Source organism: Lepisma saccharinum, chromosome 4, assembly GCF_977018435.1.
Source record: "Lepisma saccharinum chromosome 4, izLepSacc3.1, whole genome shotgun sequence".
Taxonomy (NCBI): Eukaryota; Metazoa; Arthropoda; class Insecta; order Zygentoma; family Lepismatidae; genus Lepisma; species Lepisma saccharinum.
The window spans coordinates 107,175,384-107,198,854 of NC_139232.1; the positions used below are offsets into that span (position 1 = coordinate 107,175,384).

The 23,471-nt window shown below is 39.3% G+C and overlaps 1 protein-coding gene across 3 annotated transcripts in view; it reads right to left on the reverse strand.

The window, feature by feature from the left end:
* The window catches only part of LOC145986717 (serine/threonine-protein kinase SIK3-like), a 195,767-nt gene extending 172,296 nt beyond the window's left edge, over positions 1-23,471 (reverse strand). For all 3 annotated transcript variants that reach the window (XM_083121044.1, XM_083121045.1, XM_083121043.1), the window contains exon 1: positions 23,268-23,471. In XM_083121044.1, coding sequence (XP_082977170.1) covers positions 23,268-23,411 — 144 coding nt within the window. In that variant the 5' untranslated portion in view covers positions 23,412-23,471. The remainder of the gene's footprint in view (positions 1-23,267) is intronic.

A 23,471-nucleotide genomic window follows, 5' to 3' on the forward strand; every position in this document is an offset into this window, starting at 1 on the left:
TCGCCGGAAATCGAAGAAACTGGCAGCATCATTCGTTCGGTCGTCTGTGAACAACAAATAAAACTCGTTCCTCCCGGACACTTCGTACACTGAAATGGTAATAAGATGCAACATCCGTTACGTTACACGGGCATCACATTTAATTGGATCAGCCACACACAGTCACAACTTTCAAAGAGCGACTAAGCTTGTTGAAACGTGACTCGACTGCGAAAATGTACTTCTGGTTCGCCGCCAACGTCTCAAGTTAAGAAAGCATTCACAATAATATGGAGAATATGTTTCTTGTATTCAGGGGTGGAGGGGGTTAAACTGTAAAATTAGACGCCAACAATTTAAGAGGAAGAGAACTTGCGAGTGACTTTCTCATAAGTTTAGAGTTGTCAACGTTGCACCAATGTTCTTGATGAGACTGCAATTCGTGATCCTTCACCGTGATTGGTGGAGTAACTATACTCACCTTTTCCAATAATGAGTTTGAGTTTTGTTTTACGTCCACCTTATGCACAGATAGCTTACAAGATCTCTGCTTCCTAGGCCAGTGTAAAAAATTACGCCCATGACACAACTTTTCTGTGAAGGTTGTGGAATGTGGATACGTTGCAACATATTTCACGAAGAGAAATCAATCTTTTTCACCTATCCACATTTGCTAAAAGATTAAACCACATGAAAATATTTTGTAATAATTTCTAATTTACAACATGTAGCTATACAAAACGTCAAGTTCGGGCCTCCCCAATGGCGTAGTGACAACGTTGTCGGCTTGCAATACTGGTTTCGATAGCCGGTGGAAGAACATTGCACTGCATTCTCGTCTCACTTTAAAGTGTAGCTCCAGTCCCCATTATTATTCTACGAATCTGTGCATAAAGTAGACTTTGAAATAACAATTCAATCAAAACATCAAGTGAAAAAAGATGTTCACGAATAGAAGGCTTCCCCTTCTACGCTTTTTATTGTGTTCTGTCGGCACATCGGATAAAAGGACTTTCCGCAAGTGATTTTCAGAGTTCTCGACTCACGATCTTACCAACGACGGTTCCACGTTGAAGTCCTGGTATGGGCACTTTCTTATGTGTCCCCATATCGATTTCATATCAAGCAATTTCATCTACGAGTTCCCACACGGCCAAGCCACGAAGTAAAGCTCTTTCACAATCCCACTACAAGACTCACCCTTCTACAACGGTTTCATTTCTATAGGCTTCCCCTGCCTCCAAATATTGCCATATTCTTGCCAGAACACGGTTTCCGACAATTGTTACGAATACATGTGTAACTTATATTTTTTCTGTTATGTTGTATTGTTTTGTCTGTTGTTTTCCTGCTGTTACCGTTTCAGTATAAAATGGTCATTCAGTACTGCATCTGAAACTTTAGGTAAATAAATAAATGTTTTCGTCACCCATCCTCATCGTAACGATTAGCCTAGATAGGAAGGAAAGCGACCTATACAATAACAAAAAAAATACAAACAAAGGGCTTAATTTTCATACAGACTTCCACCGAATCGCAATAAGATTTGACAATTTTGCCGCCCCACAGACTTAGGCCCACTAGAACCATGAAAAAATCCAGCCCTGTTCCTATTGGATGAAACGGTGACGAGACAAGACAAATGCGAGTTCCATTTTTCTGTTGTTGTATGGTAACGACTGTGCTTCGGGAAAATAAGACAATTCCAACTCAACGGAACGTGCACATCACAGGAAATTAACAAAGGATATGAATCAGCACCAAGGCCTCGTTACTGTAACTATTGTACTTGACAATGAAGATTATTAATGGGTGTCAAGGCCGACAACCAACCCATATACCGCAGCCAAGACCGACGGAGGGCTTCTTACAGTTGCATTCGGAGAAACAACGGGTTTACATAACGCCTGAAGGAACACCGAAACCCCTTCTGTAGCAAGTGCCATTACACCAGGAAACTCTGAACCAGCCTTCAAGTTCCGCTTCTTGTAATCTTCAATGCGTACATGGCGTTGGTATGTTTATTTGTTGATAATACAGGCTTAACTCGACAACATAGCTGAACACTATGGCCACTCGGGAAGATCTTACACAATGGATTTCTTCCTGGGGTTTTGTGAAAAACTTCCTTCCCATCCCTCCCTTGCTAACTTACACGAAGATGCATCAGACAAATCGACCGGGAGATACAAAAAAAAATATGGGCTGAATTAGACTATCCATTGACGTGTGTGGGGCTTACATATCGTTGTAATTAATTCTTTGATATATATAAGCTTTCGTTTGATAACCGTTTTCTACTTTCCTCAGACAGTTCTAACATTCCAACGATTTATCATCCATGTTGGGAGATGACAGTGTTTCTGCAAATGTTTTTTTTTAAAAAAGAGGGTATCTTCCACTGTGTGTGTGGATTTTTTCCCCTGTGCAAGTCCCTTTACAACCTTGCACTTTCAACCTTTCTCAGAATTTGAATGTAAAATTTTGGGTGCGTCAGCACTTAGGCTATTTTGCACCCGTCACATTATACGGGGTCCAGCCCCTTACCATAAATAAGATAGCATGATTGCAATGTCGTGTTACTAAAATATTAAAATATTCTGACTTTCGTTAAGAGCTGAGGCTGTAAAGGGGCACTCAGCACACACAAGGACAAAAAACGGGACAACACACACGAAATTATACTGGCCATAGTGCCAGTCGCCAGAGCCTCGTTCGTCTGCAAAATGAAGCCCAGGGTGTACTGCGTGGAAGTGAGGTTCACATTTGAGTGTACTACGTGGAAGGTCACCCCTAAGGGTTTTAAAGAGAATTTTACCTCGTACACTTAGAAGGGTGCAAAAAATTTATAAACCTCTTTTACAATAAAAGCTTAAGAGTTGTAGACATAAAACCTTCAATAATCTGGTAATGAAATACCCCAGTCTCTGAACTCCAACAATTCAATTACAGTTCTTCATATCCTAATATAGTTATAATACAATGATAACGAGAGGAGGGTTCCCAGGTTCGATCTCCAGTGGAGACACGTCGGATAGTGGATCGGATCGCACTATAAGCTGTATCAGTACCGATTGATTAAATTGGTTTATTTTACTTCACTTTTCTGCCACTTATGGCTAATCGCGATGACGATGAGTGATGATATGATGAAGTGTCTGTCCCGATTATCCTATCTCAGCATCAAGTGGAGTTGAAAGAAACTTTGACAACTCTGAGAAAATGAGAATCTGAAGTGACCAAGTGAAGAGATTTCTTTCCCAACTTTCAAATTTTTCTTTTATTAATGTTGCTTTTCTGTCACACTTCTTCCATCTTATAGGGTTCAATGGTGCGATAATCAGAAATAAACATCCTAAAAACAGAAAGGGATCCGAACAATTATCTTCAAAGTGAGATTCTGAGTCGACCATTCAACTTGCTTGGCCACTGGAGAGGACATTACGTTACGGTGAAGGGTGGCAAACCCGACAAGTATCCTTCAACACGCCAGTTACTGCAGTGTTGTTTATAAACTTTTGGAAACACGGCGATGAAAAATCACTTCAAAAGAAGCAAATTCCTCGTCTAAGGGCGAACGCTGCACAACGAAAAATAGTCGAGCACTTAGTTGAGTAGCCAGAGGGAAATTCTAGTAGGAAATCTACCTCCGTGAACAACGAGCTGTACTTACGTCATGACATCAACATTACTTTCGACACCTGAAGCTTCCTCGTAACACAATAGAAACATTAACCTATACAAAGTATGCCATGGCCGAATAAAATTAATGAGAAACTGCAAGATTGTGATCCGCCCTTGTTCAGGGTCAGTCAGTCTCGATGTAATTCCAACAGTCAATTTTGCATATATTGCATATCTTGCCTGAGTCCAAACTAGTAGATAGGTAATAAATCATGGGGGTGACAGGGAATTTTTGTAAGGTAAAGCTCAGGTCGTTCATTCAAAATTGAATATAAAAATCATAATCAGAAACAATTATAAACTAATAATCATAAACTATTATTATATATTCGGGGAGACTTGTACTCGATACAATAGATGGGGAGTTTGACCGAAAATTTCCATCTCTTTAAGTTTCTCTGCGTCATTCTTTCTCCCTTGTCTTATCCTTCTTTCGATATAACGGAGTTCATTTTTCTAATGCTTTGCTTTTCTAGGCTTAGAACAATCATCATTGCTTCTTAATCAAGTTTCTTTTCTTTTCAATGTGGATTTCAGGAATCCACAATCGCCCATTCGGTTGTGATACACCTTCTAAAGCAGTATCGAAAAGTCTTAACGGGAAACTAATTCAAAGGAAGAACAAGGTAATTTACTTCAATCGCTGCATAGTTGTGGGAGAACAGCAAAATCAAGAAGTTAACAAGGGCCTGCTTCGTACCTCAACAAAATCCCGCGTGCAGAACTAGCTCTTCAAGTTCTCTGGAGAAAGTGGAGGCTTCGTTAATTTCCGATTACGCCCACCCAAGATCACGGTTCATTGCCTGCTTCCATCATCACTCACTCACACCTGAGGGAAGAGCAAAAAAGTTGCAAGGCGCAAGACCTGGGCAGTGGCCCACGAGCTGAGCCCACATCTTCCATTACGAACCTCGCAACCTACGACTAGTGGGCAGATACGTTGTTAACTTTTTCAAGTACGTTCCCTGGACCATCGGCCTTCCTTTTACGCCAGTTCAGGGGATTTTTCTGCAAGGGAGCTCTATGCTGCTTTATCGTGTTTTTCTTGCAGCGATAAAACTTGAAGATGCTCTAGAAGTTGTAGTCCGTTATGAACTATCAGGGTTCCCACACATTTCGGATTTTCAGACCTTTCTGTATTGTTTTTTTTTTAATTTACTGACTACAGATTTTTTATAAAGAGTGGAAATGGGAAGAAATATTTTCCGACTTTATCCAAGTTTTTAAATATTTGATTCAAATTTCTTTCCAAGGTTTACAGGCCAGTGAAAAATAGGAATTCCTGAATGTACGTAGCCTACTTGGAAGGCAGCTTAAAAATAAAGAACTCTCTTATACATCTAGCTTATTATGTATGATTGATTTGCTTTATTTTACTTCGCTTTTTGTGCCACTTTTGGCTAATTTGCGAAGATGGGGATGATTGATGATATGATAAAATTGATCAATGGACACTCACAAACATTCATGCCCAAACGAGATTCGAACCCGGGACCCCTGGTGTCGTAGCGCGATGTGCTAACCACTCCGCTACGGGGGCCGGCTTATTATGTATGACAAAGGAAAACTACTAACAGATTCAAACCTAACGACAACGTAAAATTACTAATTGTATCAAACCTAACAATTGCAATCTGTCAACAGTGCATGAATTCATTCAAAGACCAGATTGGAGACGTCAACCACTGTGCTACAAAACGTTCTTTCGGCCAGCGCTCTGGCAGGTTACACATATGCAGTTATCTACTCACACACATCAAAAACTTCTCACGAAAGCCATATTTATGGTCATTTTAGCGATGAATTTGCCTTCATGCCACCTGAAAACAACCTAACCTCCCAGATGGAAAATTCTGGATAAACCCCGACTCGTGTGTTACATTTATTAAAAAATGCGACGATGGACCCTTGCGTCATGTCAGAAACGGGCTACTATTGCATGCTGCCTAACCCACACACACGCGGGGTTGCGATTTCCACTATTCTCCATCCACTGCAAGAACGAAGTTAATGGAAACAAAACAACGTGGTTTCTAGAAATAGTTCCTTCCAGTGTTATTTTAGCCGTAAATATATTCGCCGTAGCTCTGTCAGCGCCTGAAGTGGAAAATGTTAGCTGGAGACATGTTTGGTCGAGCCCTGGTTAGATGGGATCATAGCATTCCTCCGCACCCGCTTCACTTCGAACACTGAGTTGTACAGCTCATGATACAAGGTCCAATAACTTCAATATAGCAGCTACGCTGAGTGATATGGCTTTATTACATGCACAGCTGCCATTCGAAAAACCAATGTGGTATCTCGCAAGTCAGGTGCATCTCTTTACATTGATTTCATTCTTACGGAGGACAGAAGTTTTGGTAAGCATACGGCCGGTACTCTAACGTAGATCTTATTAGCGACGTTATTTCCCGTGAACAGCATTATCCACCCTGCACGCAATATGATGGTGGTAATTTTTGTTACTTAGCGTGGCGTTTCTTCTTTCACTTTTCACATGGTGAAATTGATTCAGGGGTGTATCCAGAATTTTCCATTTGGAATGTTAAGTACAAATTTAAGGGGTGTAAAGGTCATTTCGAGCCAAAGTGACCATAAATCCGGCATTTGTTAAATATTTTAAGGGTGTATTGAGGAAATTTTGTGGGTGGGCGAGAATAAATCACTGAACTGATGGACACTCAAAAAGAACACCCATTCGAAGCCGGGACCCCTGGCGTCGTAACGCGCTGTGCTAAACACTCTAAAGTTGAGGTCGTCCTGCTGACAATTTGATCAAATTACGAGTCGACCGAGGCATTATTACCAACACGCTTTCAATTAGCCTGAACAAGAAAAGGCTATAATTCCTGGCGGCAGTTCATTCTGGCAAGCAAATGCCTCCAATCTCCACAGAACATTACCGCCAATAACATTCTGCAAAATGGCCAACTTAAAACTGTCGCGATCGAACGGGAAACGTTCCCGCACTGCAATACTGTAGCACTTCAGTTTCGCGGATTGCCTTCCGTAATAACAAGCACCAATAAAGGAGCTCGTAACTTCACGCTGACGTCAGGCGCCAAAGCCTGCCAAATCACAGGGACCACTCTCTCTCTGCAGGCTTGCAGCGAAACATGAACTCCAACAAGTCCTCGTCGGTCTGTGAGGAAACACTTGATAGAGAAGTGGAGGCACAAGCGACACCGAAAGTCTTTAGGATTGATTGGTTTGGTTTATTTTACTTCTGCCACTTTTCGCTAATCGCGAATATAAGGATGAGTGATGAAATTGGTCAAGGGACACTAACTCACAACGAACGCCCAGCCCAGGATTAGAACCCGGGACCCTTGCGAGGTGGTGGACCTTTGGAAGCAGTTTCCAAAATTTCCTCTCCATATGAAAAACCGCTTCGACATACAAACTGAAAAATTACATCTGTTTAGAATTCCTTCACTAGCGTGAATCTTGGTGTGGTTTACCTTCTCTGTTACTCAGATATTCACTATAGTTTAATAGGCTTACGTGCAGCTGCTTGAAGTGCCACTAATAAAATTATATAAAGGATTGTATTTCGTTATGTTCGGCATTTTGAAAAAGAAGGCCGCCATTGATACCCACATCGGGATTCCGATGGGTTCCCCTTCTGAAATCACTTATCTGGAAGTGCAGTATTTTTTGTTCCTACAGCTCGTATTAAATGACACTTGTTCAGTGCTACAAATAATTTTTCAGGAGGCTAAGCGCCAGAGGTCGCGGGTTCGAAACCCGGGCTTGCCATGTGCAATGTGACTGTCGCTTCTTCAATATCATTACATCTTCACTCATCCTCACATTCGCGATCAGCCAAAAGTGGCAGAAAAAAAAAGAGTAAAATAAACCAAATCAATCAATAAATCCACGTGCCTAAGGACTAACTTCTTCCTGTCACCAAACTGCTACATCCATCCGTCGATTTGAGAGAACGCCATAATGGGCTAACGACGAGGGGACTTACTTCGTATTTGGATTTTTGCTATTTAACGTCTCTTTCCTTCCACTTTCGGCCGAGTTGAGTGTTTGTTTCAAGGTCACTGTATGCACAGATAGGCTAATCGGAATTGTACATAGAGTTGAAAGTTGAATCCGAACCACTATGTGCCTCCCGGGACCCCTTTTGCGACGGTCAGAATGAGTGATGATTTGATGAAGGGACACTCACAACGAACACAACACCCATGCCGGAATTCGAATCCGGGAACTTTCGGTGGCGAATCCGAAAGTCAACCACTTAGTGCACTCTGTCACAGAACTGGCGATAGGTTCCGTGACTGATGCAGATCACACCAGAGTGTGTGACTGCAAGAAAAGAAGATTTTGAAGAACTAAGTTCTAAAATATTATTATAGGGCAATATTATTGCATATTAATATACACAGTGACAGGTACGAACGTTGTAAGTTATTACTTCAGTAGTATTTAAGCTGTATCTAGCATCCATTGATAATATAATAGTCTGACAACACAAATTCGAAATCGGAACAGCCTTACACTTTTAACAGCATTTTATCTCGGGAACATAAAGAATAGTAATTAAGGTAATTACAGTACTTTACGTAACAGAGCCATGCACGAAACTGCCTTTTATCTCCTTCCCTATCACCTAGTTCTTAGACAGTGAAGCTTGGTGCGGTCAACGGCATAAAGAAATGTCCCGCTGTATTGCACGGGACAGAAATGCATTTCATGTGCACCTTTCCGGCATCGGGACGCTGTTGTAATGACGTTGCCATGCGTGATTCTCTATTGCACAATGTCAACAGAGAGTTTTTATTTGATAAGGATTCAGAACACTTTCTCGGTCGATCACGTGACACTGACGAATATTCTTCCCTGAAAATGTTAGATGAGAAACCTTAATTTGTTTTTGTCTATTATCTGGTAGATTTTTGCATGCAAGGTTGCAAAATTTGTGACGTATTTTAGCACCAGACTCGTTTACAAACACATATTTCCAAGTGCTCTGGAAATGTATGGTAACGCGGGCAAAATTACCTTCTGCATGCGCGTATAGTCCTTATGCGTCACTGCGTAGGTTTTCCCACCCATCTGCCGTGTATTGACGCTGCTTTTTGAGCAAGTGTGCTTTGTCGTCTCAGTCTTTAAAATGACAAAGTGGTGTTTTGAAAGAGCTGATGGGGCTGCAGTCCCTCACGAAACTAAAAAAAATCCAATTAAGGCAGTCAATTTGAAAGAAAGAATGAAATTATATCCACCTTATGCGCAGATAGGCTGATAGAGACTGGACCTACAGTTTAAAATGAACCGAACCACTAAGTGACTCCACTGAGTATCGAACCGGACCCTTGGATTAAAAGGTGATGACGTTACCATTACGCAATCGGAAAGGTCTTTCAACCACTCAAGAAAAGGGGGGGGGTGGGGATTGATAAATATAATCCCCCTTAAAATAACCACTGATTACCACTCTTGTCTTTGAACAACTTCTAAAACGGAAACAAAGTTAATTCGAATAAATGAACTGTGTATCCCGCACCCGTTGAAGGCAGCTTTGTAATATCCACCTTAACAATTCTGGCCCTTTCCGAAAAAAAAAAAAAAATTCTGCGTATATTAGCGATCATCTGAAAACTTCTTTCCCGTTAACTAGCTATAATTTACAATGTCTTTTAGCTGGCACTTTCTTCTAAGTTCAGTGTCAATTTCTCTTTCTTTTCTTGATCACTTCCAGCATTCTTCTTCTTTCACCAGTCTTATTTCTTCATCTTATATTATTATTATATTTTGCTATTTTAAAGAATCATAATTAAAACAAATATACTGCAGTGTCAGGATATCTATTCCCCCGAAAAATACGTAAACTACAGGCTTCTTGACACTAGCGTCACTTCTTACAACCTACAAAATATAATGATGGATCAGTCACGCATTTATATAGCTAATCCAATAGATACAAGTGAAGAGCCCATGTGCAAATCGCACCCAAAAACTGTTCGCAGACTGTACAGCTGATCGTCTGCGCGCGAATTCGGACAGATGCTTTCGCCACGCGAGGAGATTTCTACAATGCAAATTTCTGCGGTTGGCTTTGCGAAACCGAAAGCCTACAGGAGGAATCCGAGGACACCGCACTGTAACGTGGCTAGTGACTTAGTCTGAAGGCAAAAGCGGGCAGCAAGGCCATCAAGGTGTTGGGGATCTTTATTGTAATCAGCCTCAAAGTCGGTCACAGCATGCATAACGCAACGGATACGTATACACAGGATGTTTGGAGGGTTACAGAATTGCACATTAATGTGGACAATACGACATGGTAAAGAGTGAATATGCTGATACTAAGTTGGTTTGATTTTTGTTATTTAGAGTCGCCACTTTTGACCAATCACGACGATTAGGATGAGTGGTGATATGATGAAGGAACACTCGGAAAGAACCAGCATGCGACTTAACGGAGGTGATGCTGACGATTCCCCTCACAAACAATTTTATCCCCAGCAAAACAAAATTATTTTTGTCTCTGCCAGGGATGTTTTTACACCCATCCCTTAAAGAAAATTAAATTAAAACAGAGTAAACCAATTCTTAACTATGTAACAAACACAATTCTTTATTTTTAATTTAAAATTTTGGTTGCGTCAGCACTTAGGCTATTTTGCACCCGTCACGTTATACGTGGTCCAGCCCCTTGCCTAAAACAAAATGTAACTAACAACATAACTGTAACGTTGGAAGACTAAAATATTCTGACTTAGGTTAACAGAACTAAAATAAACATAACTGTAATGTCGTGTCGTAACTAAAATATTAAGATTTCGGTTAAAAGCTGAGGCTGTAAAGAGGCACTCGGCACACATAAGGACAAGACACAGAATTCTACTGGCCAGGGCCAGTCGCCAGAGCCTCGCTCGTCTGCAAAATGCAGTCCAGGGTGAACTACGTGGAAGGTCACCCTTACACCCTCAGACACAACTGAAAAATCATGTGTCCATTAATGGTCCAGTAATCAAAGATTTCCCTGCCGAAAAGTATGCAGCCTTCTGGATTAAATTGTTTGTTTGATAGTTTGAGTTGTTGTTTTAAGTCCACTTTATGCACAGTAAGGCTAATCGGCATTGGACCTACAGATTAAAGTGGAATCCGAACCAATATGAGCCTCCACCAGGAATCGAACCCAGGACCCCTTAATTATAAGGCGGCGGCGACTCTACCACTGCGCCATCGGGGAGGCTCCTATGGATTAAAGAAGGACACCTTTCTGCAAATGACCAACCTCACCGATGCTGAGACAACAGCAGGCTGAGTACGTCTTCATGGAATAGTGGTGCTGATATTTTACATGCATTTAATTGTTCACATGGAAAGTGTAGGTAGATTGGATGGACGCTAAGTTTGAACTTGGCAATAGAACTTTGGTCAAGCCTTTGGTGTTATTACTTCAATAGCTCCTTTTATGTATGAGTATTCTTAGAAGGTAAATATAGTAACTGTTTCTAAATTATGTATAAATGTTATCAAAAGATTTAATGACCTAACGGTGGAAGCGGCCCCGGCGCCTACCCAGCGTCGAATAACATGGGAACCTGGGGGGTAAAGGCGGTCAGGGGCGTGATGCTGATCACATCACCCCCACTCACGACCGGATCAAGAAAGTGTGGGGCGTTACCCCCACACCCCCTATACGCCTTCATGGCGTGGTGCTATGCACAGGGGAACACTTTACCTTTTTTTTTTACCTTTTTGACCTAGGTTAGGACCAATGTTCTAATGTACTTAGAACCACAATGCTATATTAATTTACTGCCTGGTAACATGTATACAAAGTTGGATGCCCAAAAAAAATCCGAAATGGAATCATAAATACGCCACTGAGTGGGCACCCTCTAAAGGAAAAACAAGCATTTCTCTTGATGACATATAAACCAACAGGGGTACATCCCCACAACAGGCAGTGAAAATTTCTCTCAAATCACTTGTATTAAACCAGTTAGTAAGATCATTTTTTAAAAAAATTATATTTTCTCTTCCAGCCTCTCATCTAGCCATGCTCAGGGTAGAGCCTAACGTTTCTTTACAACTTTGTAATTGCAATAGAGAAATACTCAGTGTACCTGTTTCGCGTAGTGAAACAGCTTCACTGCCTTTGTACTCGAAAAAATATAATTTCTATAAAATAACTTTGAATATAGTTGAACTTTTTATTTTTATCTAATTGACAAACGGAGCGACAGAAAATGTAAGCACTGTTATAAGAGGAGAATATTATATGTGTGTTAGGTATGCAAGCCACTAGACACGTAGTCCATTTTCTTTATATTTACATAACAAATACAGAGTAGGATCAATATCTCAACTACAAAAATATTTGGCTTCCATCACATGAAAAAAATACAAGTAGAAAATACAAATAGGCATCAAAATTGCTAGCTAGTTTGGTAAATTGATTGATTGAGTTGGTGCGTTAAGTCCACTTTATGCACAGTATGGCTAATCGGGACTTGAATTACAGTTTAAAGTGGAATCCGAACCAATATGTGCCTCCACTGAGTATCGAAGCCAGGACCCCTTGATCACAAAGCGACAACGCTACCACTACGCCATCGGATAAATTACCTAGTCACAGATGTCTTTGACACATATATCTGTACCTATAGGCTGTTAGATAGCAATTAAAGACAGGTGTGACTGCATTAGCAAGAATACTTATAAAAGCAACACAGGAGGACATTACAATTTGAAATTATTGTTGGAAAATGAATCCTAATTATTCTGTGTGGTGGTTGTTTGTTCTGTGCATTTATCACATAACTGTGCTTATCTGTGAGCATGAACTGAAAAGCTGCCATTTTGAGAGAAAGAATGCTGTTACAGAGACATCCGATCGTATTAATAAAAATAAATATGTACTCATTCCTTAAGTTTTTTGAGTACATAGTACATTTTGCACGAATAAAAAGACTGATAATCTCCTTACACAAGAAGCACCAACTCCCTCCTTGAACACCAGTTCTAGTGGCAAGGGTGTGTATCACATTTTGATATAAATAAAGAAAACCACATTCTCAGAAATTGAGCAAGTCCTCATATACACAATGCACATTATGAAATTGATCTTGTGTACGTATGTATGCATGTCGCTGGTAACAAATCATGGAGAAACACACTGTGGAACAAAACATTTGTTCATTAAGACCTTTTAAAAGTAATTTAATAAAAGTGCAGAACTGAGGCCTCTGTAACTCCATAGCAACAACATATATGCTACATATGCACATGGAAGTATTTGCAAGAAAAATGTTAAGGAGTATATATGGACCAATGGACCTGGATAATGCAAAAAATGAAATTTTAAATAAATATAACCCACAACAAAAATAGTATAAAGTTCCAGAGACCAAGGTGGTTTGAGCATGTGCATATGCCAAATGGGATGCCAATAGGAACTAGATCATATGGCAGACAAAATAATAATGTTGTTTCTTTACTTTTATTTATTTCGCATTTCTGCCACTTTTGGCTAATTGTAATGATGAGCATGAGTGATGATATGATGAAATTTATGAAGACATCCACATAGAACATCTATGCTAATGCCGGGATTCAAACCCATGACTCCTGGCATCATAGCATTCTGCTATGGATGAAGATTGTTGAGGACAAATTTTTCAATGTATGAACTTGTACTGCCCTAAGAAGAAGAATATGATACTGATGTGATATGAAACTTATTTGGGAAAATTTTAAAAAATGCATTCAAATAGAAGAGTTGTTGAAAGCATGATGGCTGTAACATGATAAATTCTCCATAAACCGTATCAAAAGAGAAGGAAAGAAGTTGGTAATACCGGGTGTCCCAGAAGTCTTTCCTTGATTACAAACTTTATTCATATCCGCTATATGCAATGTAGAGATGTGAAAGTGGTGCCAAAATGTTGGAAAACTAACCAAGTTTACATGTTGCAGGTTTCAGTAATATGGCTGTAGTGTAACAGTGTCAGTGCCAAGGAATCCGGATTTAATGCTCTTGACATCAGTTGGCATCTATCCATACAATGTTTCTTGGACTTGACAGGATTTGGGAATGAAGATAAATTCCATTTTTTTAAAATACAAAGTTATTGATGGCAGATATTCTAGACGAAAGAATTCTGTACATTTGAAAGTTCCTCTGCACTGTTATTGGTGACCGGGTCTCGTGATACCAGAGGACATGCTAAGCTTTTCCTGATTTGCGAACATTTCCGGTTTTCTGGGCACTGACACTGCTACACTACAGCCACATTACTCAAACCTGCAACAAAAAAAACTTGGTTAGTTTTCCAACATTTTGGCACCACTTTCATATCTCTACCATGCATATAGCGGATATGAATAAAGTTTGTAATCAGGGAAAGACTTCTGGGACACCTGGTATAACTAGTCAGGATGGAATAATAATTGCAAAAAGAAGCATATGAATAGATCAACAAAAAATTCCTTCCATTTACAGATCAAAATATTTTAAGTGTGGTATAGTTTATGGTGCAATCATGGTATGTATCAAATGGAATATTATTAACAAAACACAATGAATTAAATAGATTTTGAGGATATCAATGAAAATGTATTTCATACGAGGCTCAAACATGCAGATCTAGTGAAAAAGAAATAACTATAAAGTCGACACGCTACCTACGTTAACGACTGTCTGGCTTTGAAGTCGACGGAGGCACCCACCAGCTCCAACAATGTGACTGAGACTCCACGTGGAGTAGACGAGCACAATGACAGCTGTGCCCATTGGCTTAAGGACTCCACGTGGGGAAGACTAGAACAATGACAGTTGCGCCCATTGGCAAAAGGTTGAGTGTCACTGGACGAAAACAACTCTCCCGCTATTTATCCCCACCCACGTTTGTGGCAGCCGTTTCCTTTGTTCTTTGACGTTAACGAAGTAAAAGCGTGGACTATACCCTGAGGAACTTTCATGGTCAAAGGCTGCAAAGTATTTTTTCATTGCATATAGAGATCAAAGAAAACTGTTAACAATCTGTACATTGAGACAGTTGAGTCATATCAAGCATGCTAACTATAGATCGACCACAAGGAAAAAAAACCTTAAGACGAAAAGTCCCCGCGCAGCTTTCCCTTCTTCCCTATACCTCGGGCCATAAGGAAGCATGGTCCACACTTCCCCCCTCCCCTACTCACGGGGGTATGGAACACAGGAGTCGTGGGTCTGCACAAGTTGTTTTGCTCGTGGTTCCACTATACCTACTGTCTGTGCCAGGGTGTAAAATCCTGGGGGGGGACAGAGAGGAATTCCCGCCCACCAATGGTCTTGTCCTAAAATCCCCTCCAAAAAAAGTTTCCGGGAGGTACAGTATTTGTTCTTATAACAAAGATTAACCATCTTTTTTAAGTCGAATATACTTTACTGGAATAATACTGAAAACACACACAAACAAAGATCTCTAAGATCACTGAACCCAACAATCCCCAGAACACAGAAATTAGTCCACTAGTTATTTCTTATCCCCTTTCATCAGCTACCGCACACTATATAAATAAAACACATATCAGTGTTTTAGGGTATTAACACTATTCACAGTATTAGTAGTTTATTAAAATGTTTAATTTGCAATCGAATTTGGAATGAAGGACAGTCCATATAATACATTGTATATTTTATAATTATAATTTAATTATTATTACTTAATAATGGACATAGTATATTTAATGTCTGTCTGCTCCCCCTATTCTGGAAAAACATGCCTTGCTCCCTGAAAGAAAATAATGCAGACATGCACCACAGAGGCCTAGAACAGACCCAATGGGAGAGTATCATGTCTAAAAAAATATGCATCTCGTGTGGTAAACATGATGGTGTATTGAATTTTCAAAAACACTGAATGTCTGATTTAACACATGTAACACAGAAAATGCATGAAACACAGGTAAAACTTTACATTGTGAAAGTAGTAGTTCTAATAAGATGAAATGAGGTTGAAAGCCGGAGTGGTTAGCACAGTATGCTACAATGCCAGGGATTACAGGTTTGAATCCCAGCTGTGCATTGCTGTTTGCGAGTGTCCTTTCATCAATTTCATCATTTTATCACTCACCCATCTTCGTGATTAGCCAAAAGTTGCAGAAAAGTGAAGTAAAATATACTAAATCAATCAATGTTTTCAGGCTGTATTTGTGTTGCCTGTTGCAAGTCAAACTGGTGGTGCATGTTGCACAATCGAGCTTTTTTCAGGGGATATCAAGTATCGGGAGTCTACAGGTATACATGAATAACTACTAATTGTTTTTGTTGTGCCAGATCTAAGAAGCCACATGTAAACCTTTTCAGTTACATTAAGCTCAATCTACTGAACAGACATGCTTCATGGCTTGTACCCAGTAGCATGTGTCAAGCAGTGGCAGCTCATGGTCTGGGTCTATGGGTGTGCACCTTGGCCTCACGTCCAGAAGAAGTGTTGTTATTCCCACTCAATTATTCCTGCCCGTTTCTGCTAATCGCATTTGCAATCCAAGTTATGACGCACCTTTCCCTGATAATGAGACGATAGCAGTTATATTTCATAATTTTTTTTAAAAAAAATACAGTTTATTACAAAATCGAAATACCCTAGTGATCTTTTTAATCGATCACAAGAGAAGATGTGTTGTTTGGTCTCTTTCGTGACCTGTAGAAAATTAAGCATTCCACGACCTGACAAAATCACTCGCAATGCTATACCGATAAACTGCTATGGTTTGTAAAGGATAATAATATTGCCAGAATTTTGTGTAATTGCAGTGTTTTAATAATCTATATTATCTTTCTTCAATGTAAATATGTCCCATCAGAAACCTAGGTTTAATGTTACTTAAACATTTCATCATACACTTAAGTTAATTACCATTTTTACTGTATTTTTCCACTTTAGTCATTGTAATTAGGATCCTCGAGACCCTAATCAAATTCAAATAGTTCTTGCCAGCACCTCTACAAAAATTGTCTCAAATCAATGACATAATAGTACAAGTTACAGATTCTCGTATGCACTGAATAAAGAATTCTGTGACAAAAATACAATATTAAACTCTGATTATTTGAAATTTTCATTGAACTTCCAAATACAAGTCAGAGCGTTTAAATGCACCAATTCCTACGACATTGTGAATGTATTTAATTCAAACCGCTGACATTTTAGAAAACTAATTTTTCCAGCACCTGTATCAGCGTATTCCACTCATCGCATCTGGCCTGGCATGGTTGAATACGCTCACACCATGCCCTTTCCCCTCATTCAGATTTCAATGTTTCGCTCAGAACCGCATGAGGCATGAGAGATCAAAAGTTCCCTTGCTGAGAAAAAAATCCCTCAATTTGCAATGATGCATGAGATGTTCTCGACTCCATCCCACAGCAAATAGTGGAAAGATTGCAACACTACATGACGAAGAGGGAAGAGCGCATGTCCGTAGCTACTATGTCACAATTCTTTGTGCGAAGAGAGTCCGAAAGCCCTTGATCCAAGCCATAAGAGCCTTTCTGCTTCCTCTACTCACCGTCGAACACAGTGCCATTTTGATGTGCATTTCCCAATTGTGTTCATGCTGGTTCATGCCCATTCGACACGAGTTACTCAGATAGAAAAGCTGACTTAAGGAAGAAAATGGAAGGTGATGTGGCCCGGGAACATTTGCTGTTTTGAAGAAATGGCTTTCAATGAATAAATATAATAAAAATTAATTACATTGCATATTTATTTGGGTGTGCATGTACGAGTGCGCAAATAGGCAGCAGCCGCTACTGGTGTCAAGAATGAAAAAAAAAATCTAAATATAATGGAAGTTACATCATCTTCATTCCAATGCTTTCTAATAAATGTTTGAATGTAATGTACATTTCTTGACAACAGGATAAATACTATCACTCAAAAGAATTGATTTAGAAATAATATGTCCATGTTGAGGTAGGAAGCTGTACTGAGCAATGCATGATTTGAGGACCTTGGCAAGAGTGGCTGTGACATTGGTGGATAGGCAGAGAGAGAAAGCATCATTAGCAAGGTAGCTGGATACTTGAAAGCATAGATGGACCTGCTGAAACCTATAGGTCACTCCACTCAATAGGTTGAGCTTCAGGAGTTTCAGTGAATATGAGTAGGCAAAACATGTAGCTTTACAGAGCTCCAGTTGTGCAAACCTACACATTCTCTCACGGCACTTCTTGATAGTAATGGCACCAAGATGAGACAAGTCTTGGCTTGGTTCTGAAATATGTCTGAGACCATCATCATTCAAGACTTCGGTATGACACTTGAAAAATATACTTAAAGCAAAATTACTTTACTGTGAGTTTTTCAGATATACATAGAGGATATCTACCTAATCATTATATTGTCTATACATAATTAAGCCACATATAGTATTTAAAAATTCAATATATACTACATATTTCGAGACTCGAGAGTGTCGGATTGTTACTGTCGGAACAATCTAAGGTACACCCCTTACACACTCACACTATCTCATTCCACATATAGTTTTCAGTTCTATTCACAGATGGAACACTATGAACAGAAGTAAATAAACTAACAAGAAATCCATTATCCTTGAAACTAACATATCACAAAAATATGAATGAATCATTATTTAAAGGAAAATTTAAATGCAACTGGTACTGCAGTGTATCTGAGTAGATCCAAGCTTAATTAAAAGTTGCATTCATAGTAATTAATGTAGACAGTCGTGATTTTTGAATGGAAATTCATCTAATAAACAAAACTTAAACCATCCATCAATGGAAATATTTTAATCCCCTTGGCTAGAATCAGTAAAATCAAAAAATACATAAAACTTTGCAACATAAACCACATTTCTCATTCTTGACAATAGTGTGTTAAGACATAATGTGCTATTCCACGAAATCTGATACATCAAACACATGTGATATTTGTAATGATTTACTGCCATTATCAGCATTTTCACACAATTAATTTTGAATATCTCTATTTTGGTTACAGAATGTCCACATATCCAGTTACGCATACGTGAATTAGCCTACTCCCAAAATCAGTGGTAACATGAGCAATGCAAGTGATCCTTGCACTATTAAACCATTTTCTTTACTATCTTTAAATGTGATGTTTGCCTTGTGCTTTGATATAATGAAAATTTATAGCCACAAACTAACTCTGCAGTTCCATTGCAAGCACTAGCACCAGAAGCACTACATAGATAGTGAAGGTTGAAATCTGCATGGAAATACAATATCCGATGTTACACCAAAAGCTGCACTGAGTGTCTTAAAACAGCAGAGCTCAATCAAAAATTGACAAAGACACTCCAGCAGAAAGCGATGTTAGAATGTATATGTAAACACAATCATGAAGATGGATAGTTGCTTATTATACACACGTTATTATTGCAAGAACTAATTATAATTGCTTAAAATTGTATATAGATTAACTTGAATTACAACTTTATACAGGACACAGATCCATTTCCTGGTACTGGCGAACGTTGGGAATTTCCACAAAAGTAGGATGTTGGGAGATGCTGGCTCGATCTCAAATTATATCAGTGTTGACAACCTACTATTTACATGAACATGAGTTGTCAAACAAATAACTTTAAGTAGAGGTCCCGGGTTCGAATCCCGGCAATTTTGCCACTGTAGTTCCCAGTTATGGTTCCTAGCGTGGGTGTTCTCTTGCAAGTGTGCCTTCATAAATTTCAATACATCATCACTCAGACTAATCGTCACAATTAAGCTCTATCTTAGAAAGCAATGAAACTGTTTCTGAGAACTGAACAGCACAAAAGTTTAAATCCTACAAGTTGCCAAACTCTAAATACTATTGTGCAATCATTGTGAACTCAGGAAATGCTAGAAAACGAACAGGTGAATTGTCTTCCTATTATGACTGACCTGTGATTACAGAGCTTATTTTTAATCCAACTACAGGCCAGTTACTTTACTCTCCCATAGCAATAACATAAGCAAATAAGTTGATGTTACTTTTCTGTTAATTTCAACAATTTTTGATATTTCGTTCAGATACTTAGCAATTGTGCAAAGAGCACATGGAGCGAGCATTATTTCCCCATTGTGTTGTGAATTTATCTACCTAGTCATATCATAAATTCTGTTACAAAGTTAATAATGAACTACATGCACAGTTAGCAAGCTAATATATTAATATTTGGATGTTATAAAGGTACAGGCCTTGCCAACACAGAGTACCAATCACAGTTCAAAATGGCCACCTCTGGCCTTCACACAGGCCCAAAGTCTCTAAGGCCAGTCATTGATTGCAGCAAGAACGGTCTCGAGGGGAAAGTCCGCCACTGACTTCACAAGAGAACGCTTCAGACTCGCAAGGTTTCGATGCCTCTTCCTACAGACCATGCCCTCCAAAACGGACCACAAGCTGTAGTCCAATGGGCTGAGGTTGGGGCTACTGGAGGGCCAATCAGCCGGAGCAATGAAATCAGGCACATTCCTCTGACGGTTTCACAAGTGCCTCACACTGTCACTTGATACACTTTTGCATATGTTTTCACACAATGTTCACAGAAGTGGAGGTCAGTTGTACCTTTCTACGAAACCCCCAACCAAACCATCACTGAGGCGGGATGATGGCCTCTGAGGATCCATGGCATTTTCACGAGCTTCCTGGGATGTCGAGGCAAAAATACGTTAGTTTCGATGATTGTAAGACACTTCAATTGTGAAGATTTTTTTTTGCCTGTCAAAAGCAATGAAATCAGGCACATTCCTCTGACGGTTTCACAAGTGCCTCACACTGTCACTTGATACACTTTTGCATATGTTTTCACACAATGTTCACAGAAGTGGAGGTCAGTTGTACCTTCCTACGAAACCCCCAACCAAATCAGCACTGAGGCGGGATGATGGCCTCTGAGGATCCATGACATTTTCACGAGCTTCCTGGGATGTCGAGGCAAAAACACGGTCGTTTCGATCATTGTAAGACACTTCGATTGTGAAGATTTTTTTGCCTGTCAAAAGGATCCTCCTGTGGCCACCATTTGTGTAACACTGAAGAGTCTTTTTGTTTTCTGCTCCCTCTGGACGTTAAGAGTCCTAGGTCACTAGAGCACATGTAACATCGACATTTTCGAAATGTTCAGCTCTCAAGCCATCATTGCTTGTTTCCTGATAGGATTTCGTCGAATCCGCGCCGCCACTGCTTTCACGAGCTTCTGGCTCCTCACGCTGCGAGGTCTACCTTTTCTTGGGCGGTCCTCAATTGTCCCTGTGTCACAGTATCTGTTGATGGTCTGATGCACGAACATCCTGCTGATATTCAGCTTTTTCAGGGTGTTGAAAATGTCCGATGGTGATTTGCCAACTTTGTGCAGTGCGATTACTGCCACACAGTTCTCAGATACACCCCACTCCATTCAACTCGCAGTGAAATTCACCTTTCAAATACCCCAGCCAAACACACATGAATACTAGTTGTTATTTGATCCAACATTGCGGGGTTACCTTGCCAACCAGTGTTGCCATCCCTGTCTAAACTGTGTAACAGAATTTATGATATGACTAGGTAAATAAACATGAATATTTTAGTAATGTATGGGAAGTAGAAAGTTATAATAAGTATTTTAATCTATCAGTAATGTAAACAATAATAATGAAAGGGGGGGGACCCAGCAGATATGAAGAATATACCTTCTTATCTTATCTCTTGGTGAAATTACATCCTCTTTTACTATGAAAACTGAATTAAATATCATTCCACCACCTCCTATCAAGAGTGCCAGTGCACTGTATTAAAACAGCCTGCAATGGTTCTGAATTTATTAATAGTATTAAGAAATGTTACAGAATACTGGAAAAATTGTGGAAGTTATTTCGAAGTTTGAAGATACTAATTAGCACAGTTAAAAGTTTCGGAACGACTTGAGATAACCGGACCTCTCCGATTTTCTTCATATTTGGCATACTCACTAATTGAGGCCTCCTAATCACGAATCTGAAGTTAAAATTTTTCGGAAACGTCTAGAAATTGCAAAATAAGCTAAAATAAGGCGTTAGTTTTCGGAATGGAAACTGTCGATTTTCGTGAAATTTTTTTGTTTCACAACCACATATATATATATATATATATATATATTCCTGATACTACCACGACACCAAATTTTAACTATGTTCGCCTCACCTAACCACGTGCCAATGGTTCGTGGGGCTAGCGCCAATTGTTCATGAGGCTAGCATCAATGGTTCACAATTTCTAGACGTGACCGACAAATTTTAACTTCAGATTCGTGATTAGGAGGCCTCAATTAGTGAGTATGTCAAATATGAAGAAAATCTGAGAGGGGTCCGGTCATCTCAAGTCATACCAAAGTTTCATTAAGTAGTAGTAGGTGGAGAAATTCATGATCTGAATGGTAGCTTATGCGAGCGTTCACACTTTGTAATGAGCAGCAGCTATTGGTTTCAGGTTGTCTCAGGATTTTTATGCAAAGCCCGAAGGTGGTTTCTTGTTTGAGACCAGATGTTATACCATGTGCTGTAAGCATTTAAGAATGTTATTTTAATACTAAGAGCCCTAAACCTGCCCAATCTAACAAGAAATGCATTTAGCCAAGCAATACCCTCTCCTCACTGTGCCTGTGATGTACATTGCAGCAGCAATCTGTATCCAAGCTGACAGTAAATGAATAGCTCCTTGCGAACAAAAATCGTTCTCAGGGCAAAATGCAGTAAGTAATCACTAAGACTCTGAAGTAGGTATTAAATTACATAAATAGAAATCGATTGTGAACCATGATTAATTCGGAATTAAACAATCGGAACTTGGGGCAAATATCCCTTCCCTGCTTAAGGCCTAAGGTTTATAAAACCTGAGATCCTGTTTTTGTGTGACCTTTATATTGCAGAGTTTATGCTTAATATGCAGGTGAATTATATGTGAAAGAGAATGAGATGGTGGTTAGGTTTATTGGTTTTGCTAAGAGTTCTTCACAAGGCGAGTAATGGACCAAACATTTTCTATCTTTACGAAATACAGAAAATCACAAATTTGAGGGGAGGTAATTATGTAATGAACACATGTATTATTTTTTCGAGTCAACAAAACATACTACACGAGTCCATAACACCACAAGAAAGGTATTCCAATGCACTTGCAGTTGTTAAGGAAAAACATATAGATTCTAGACGGTTTAGGCAATGCTCAAATAATATTGATGACAGAAAAAAAATCTTTACATTTAAACTCATCTATGTTAAAAGTATCCTCAAGTATATCATAAAATTAATATATAATAACTGCTTGACATGATCTTTTCTATGTGTAAACACTTCTTGGCGTAGATAAATAACACTTTGCACAGTTTTCCAAATTTACACTAAATATGGTATTATGGCTGTAAATGATGTCAACAAAGAGGAAGTCTCGCTCTGCAGGAATGTATTCTCACTTTTCCCACTCGAAATTGATTTTAAGAAATTGACTACACACGCAGGAACACCTAAATATATGTTTCTTTCAGCGGACCATGTATATTATATCCAGCCAACAAATTTACGAATACAAACACTTGGTACTTACTGTGCTAGAATCAACATTGGTATTTTCTCCACAACAAAGTCATAATTTTACACTTACCTTTGTTTTTGTTACAACATGAGTGGCCAATTTCACTACTGCAAAATTTCCTTTTCCGATTGTCTTCTCTAATTCGTAATATCCAACTCTAACTAACCTATCCACAGGAAACGAGTGTGAACACTTGTTTCTCACAGATGCCATTTTCACAATTCTCCATCTACAGACTGACGATAAGTCGACTTGCTTTGGCTACGAGTAGGA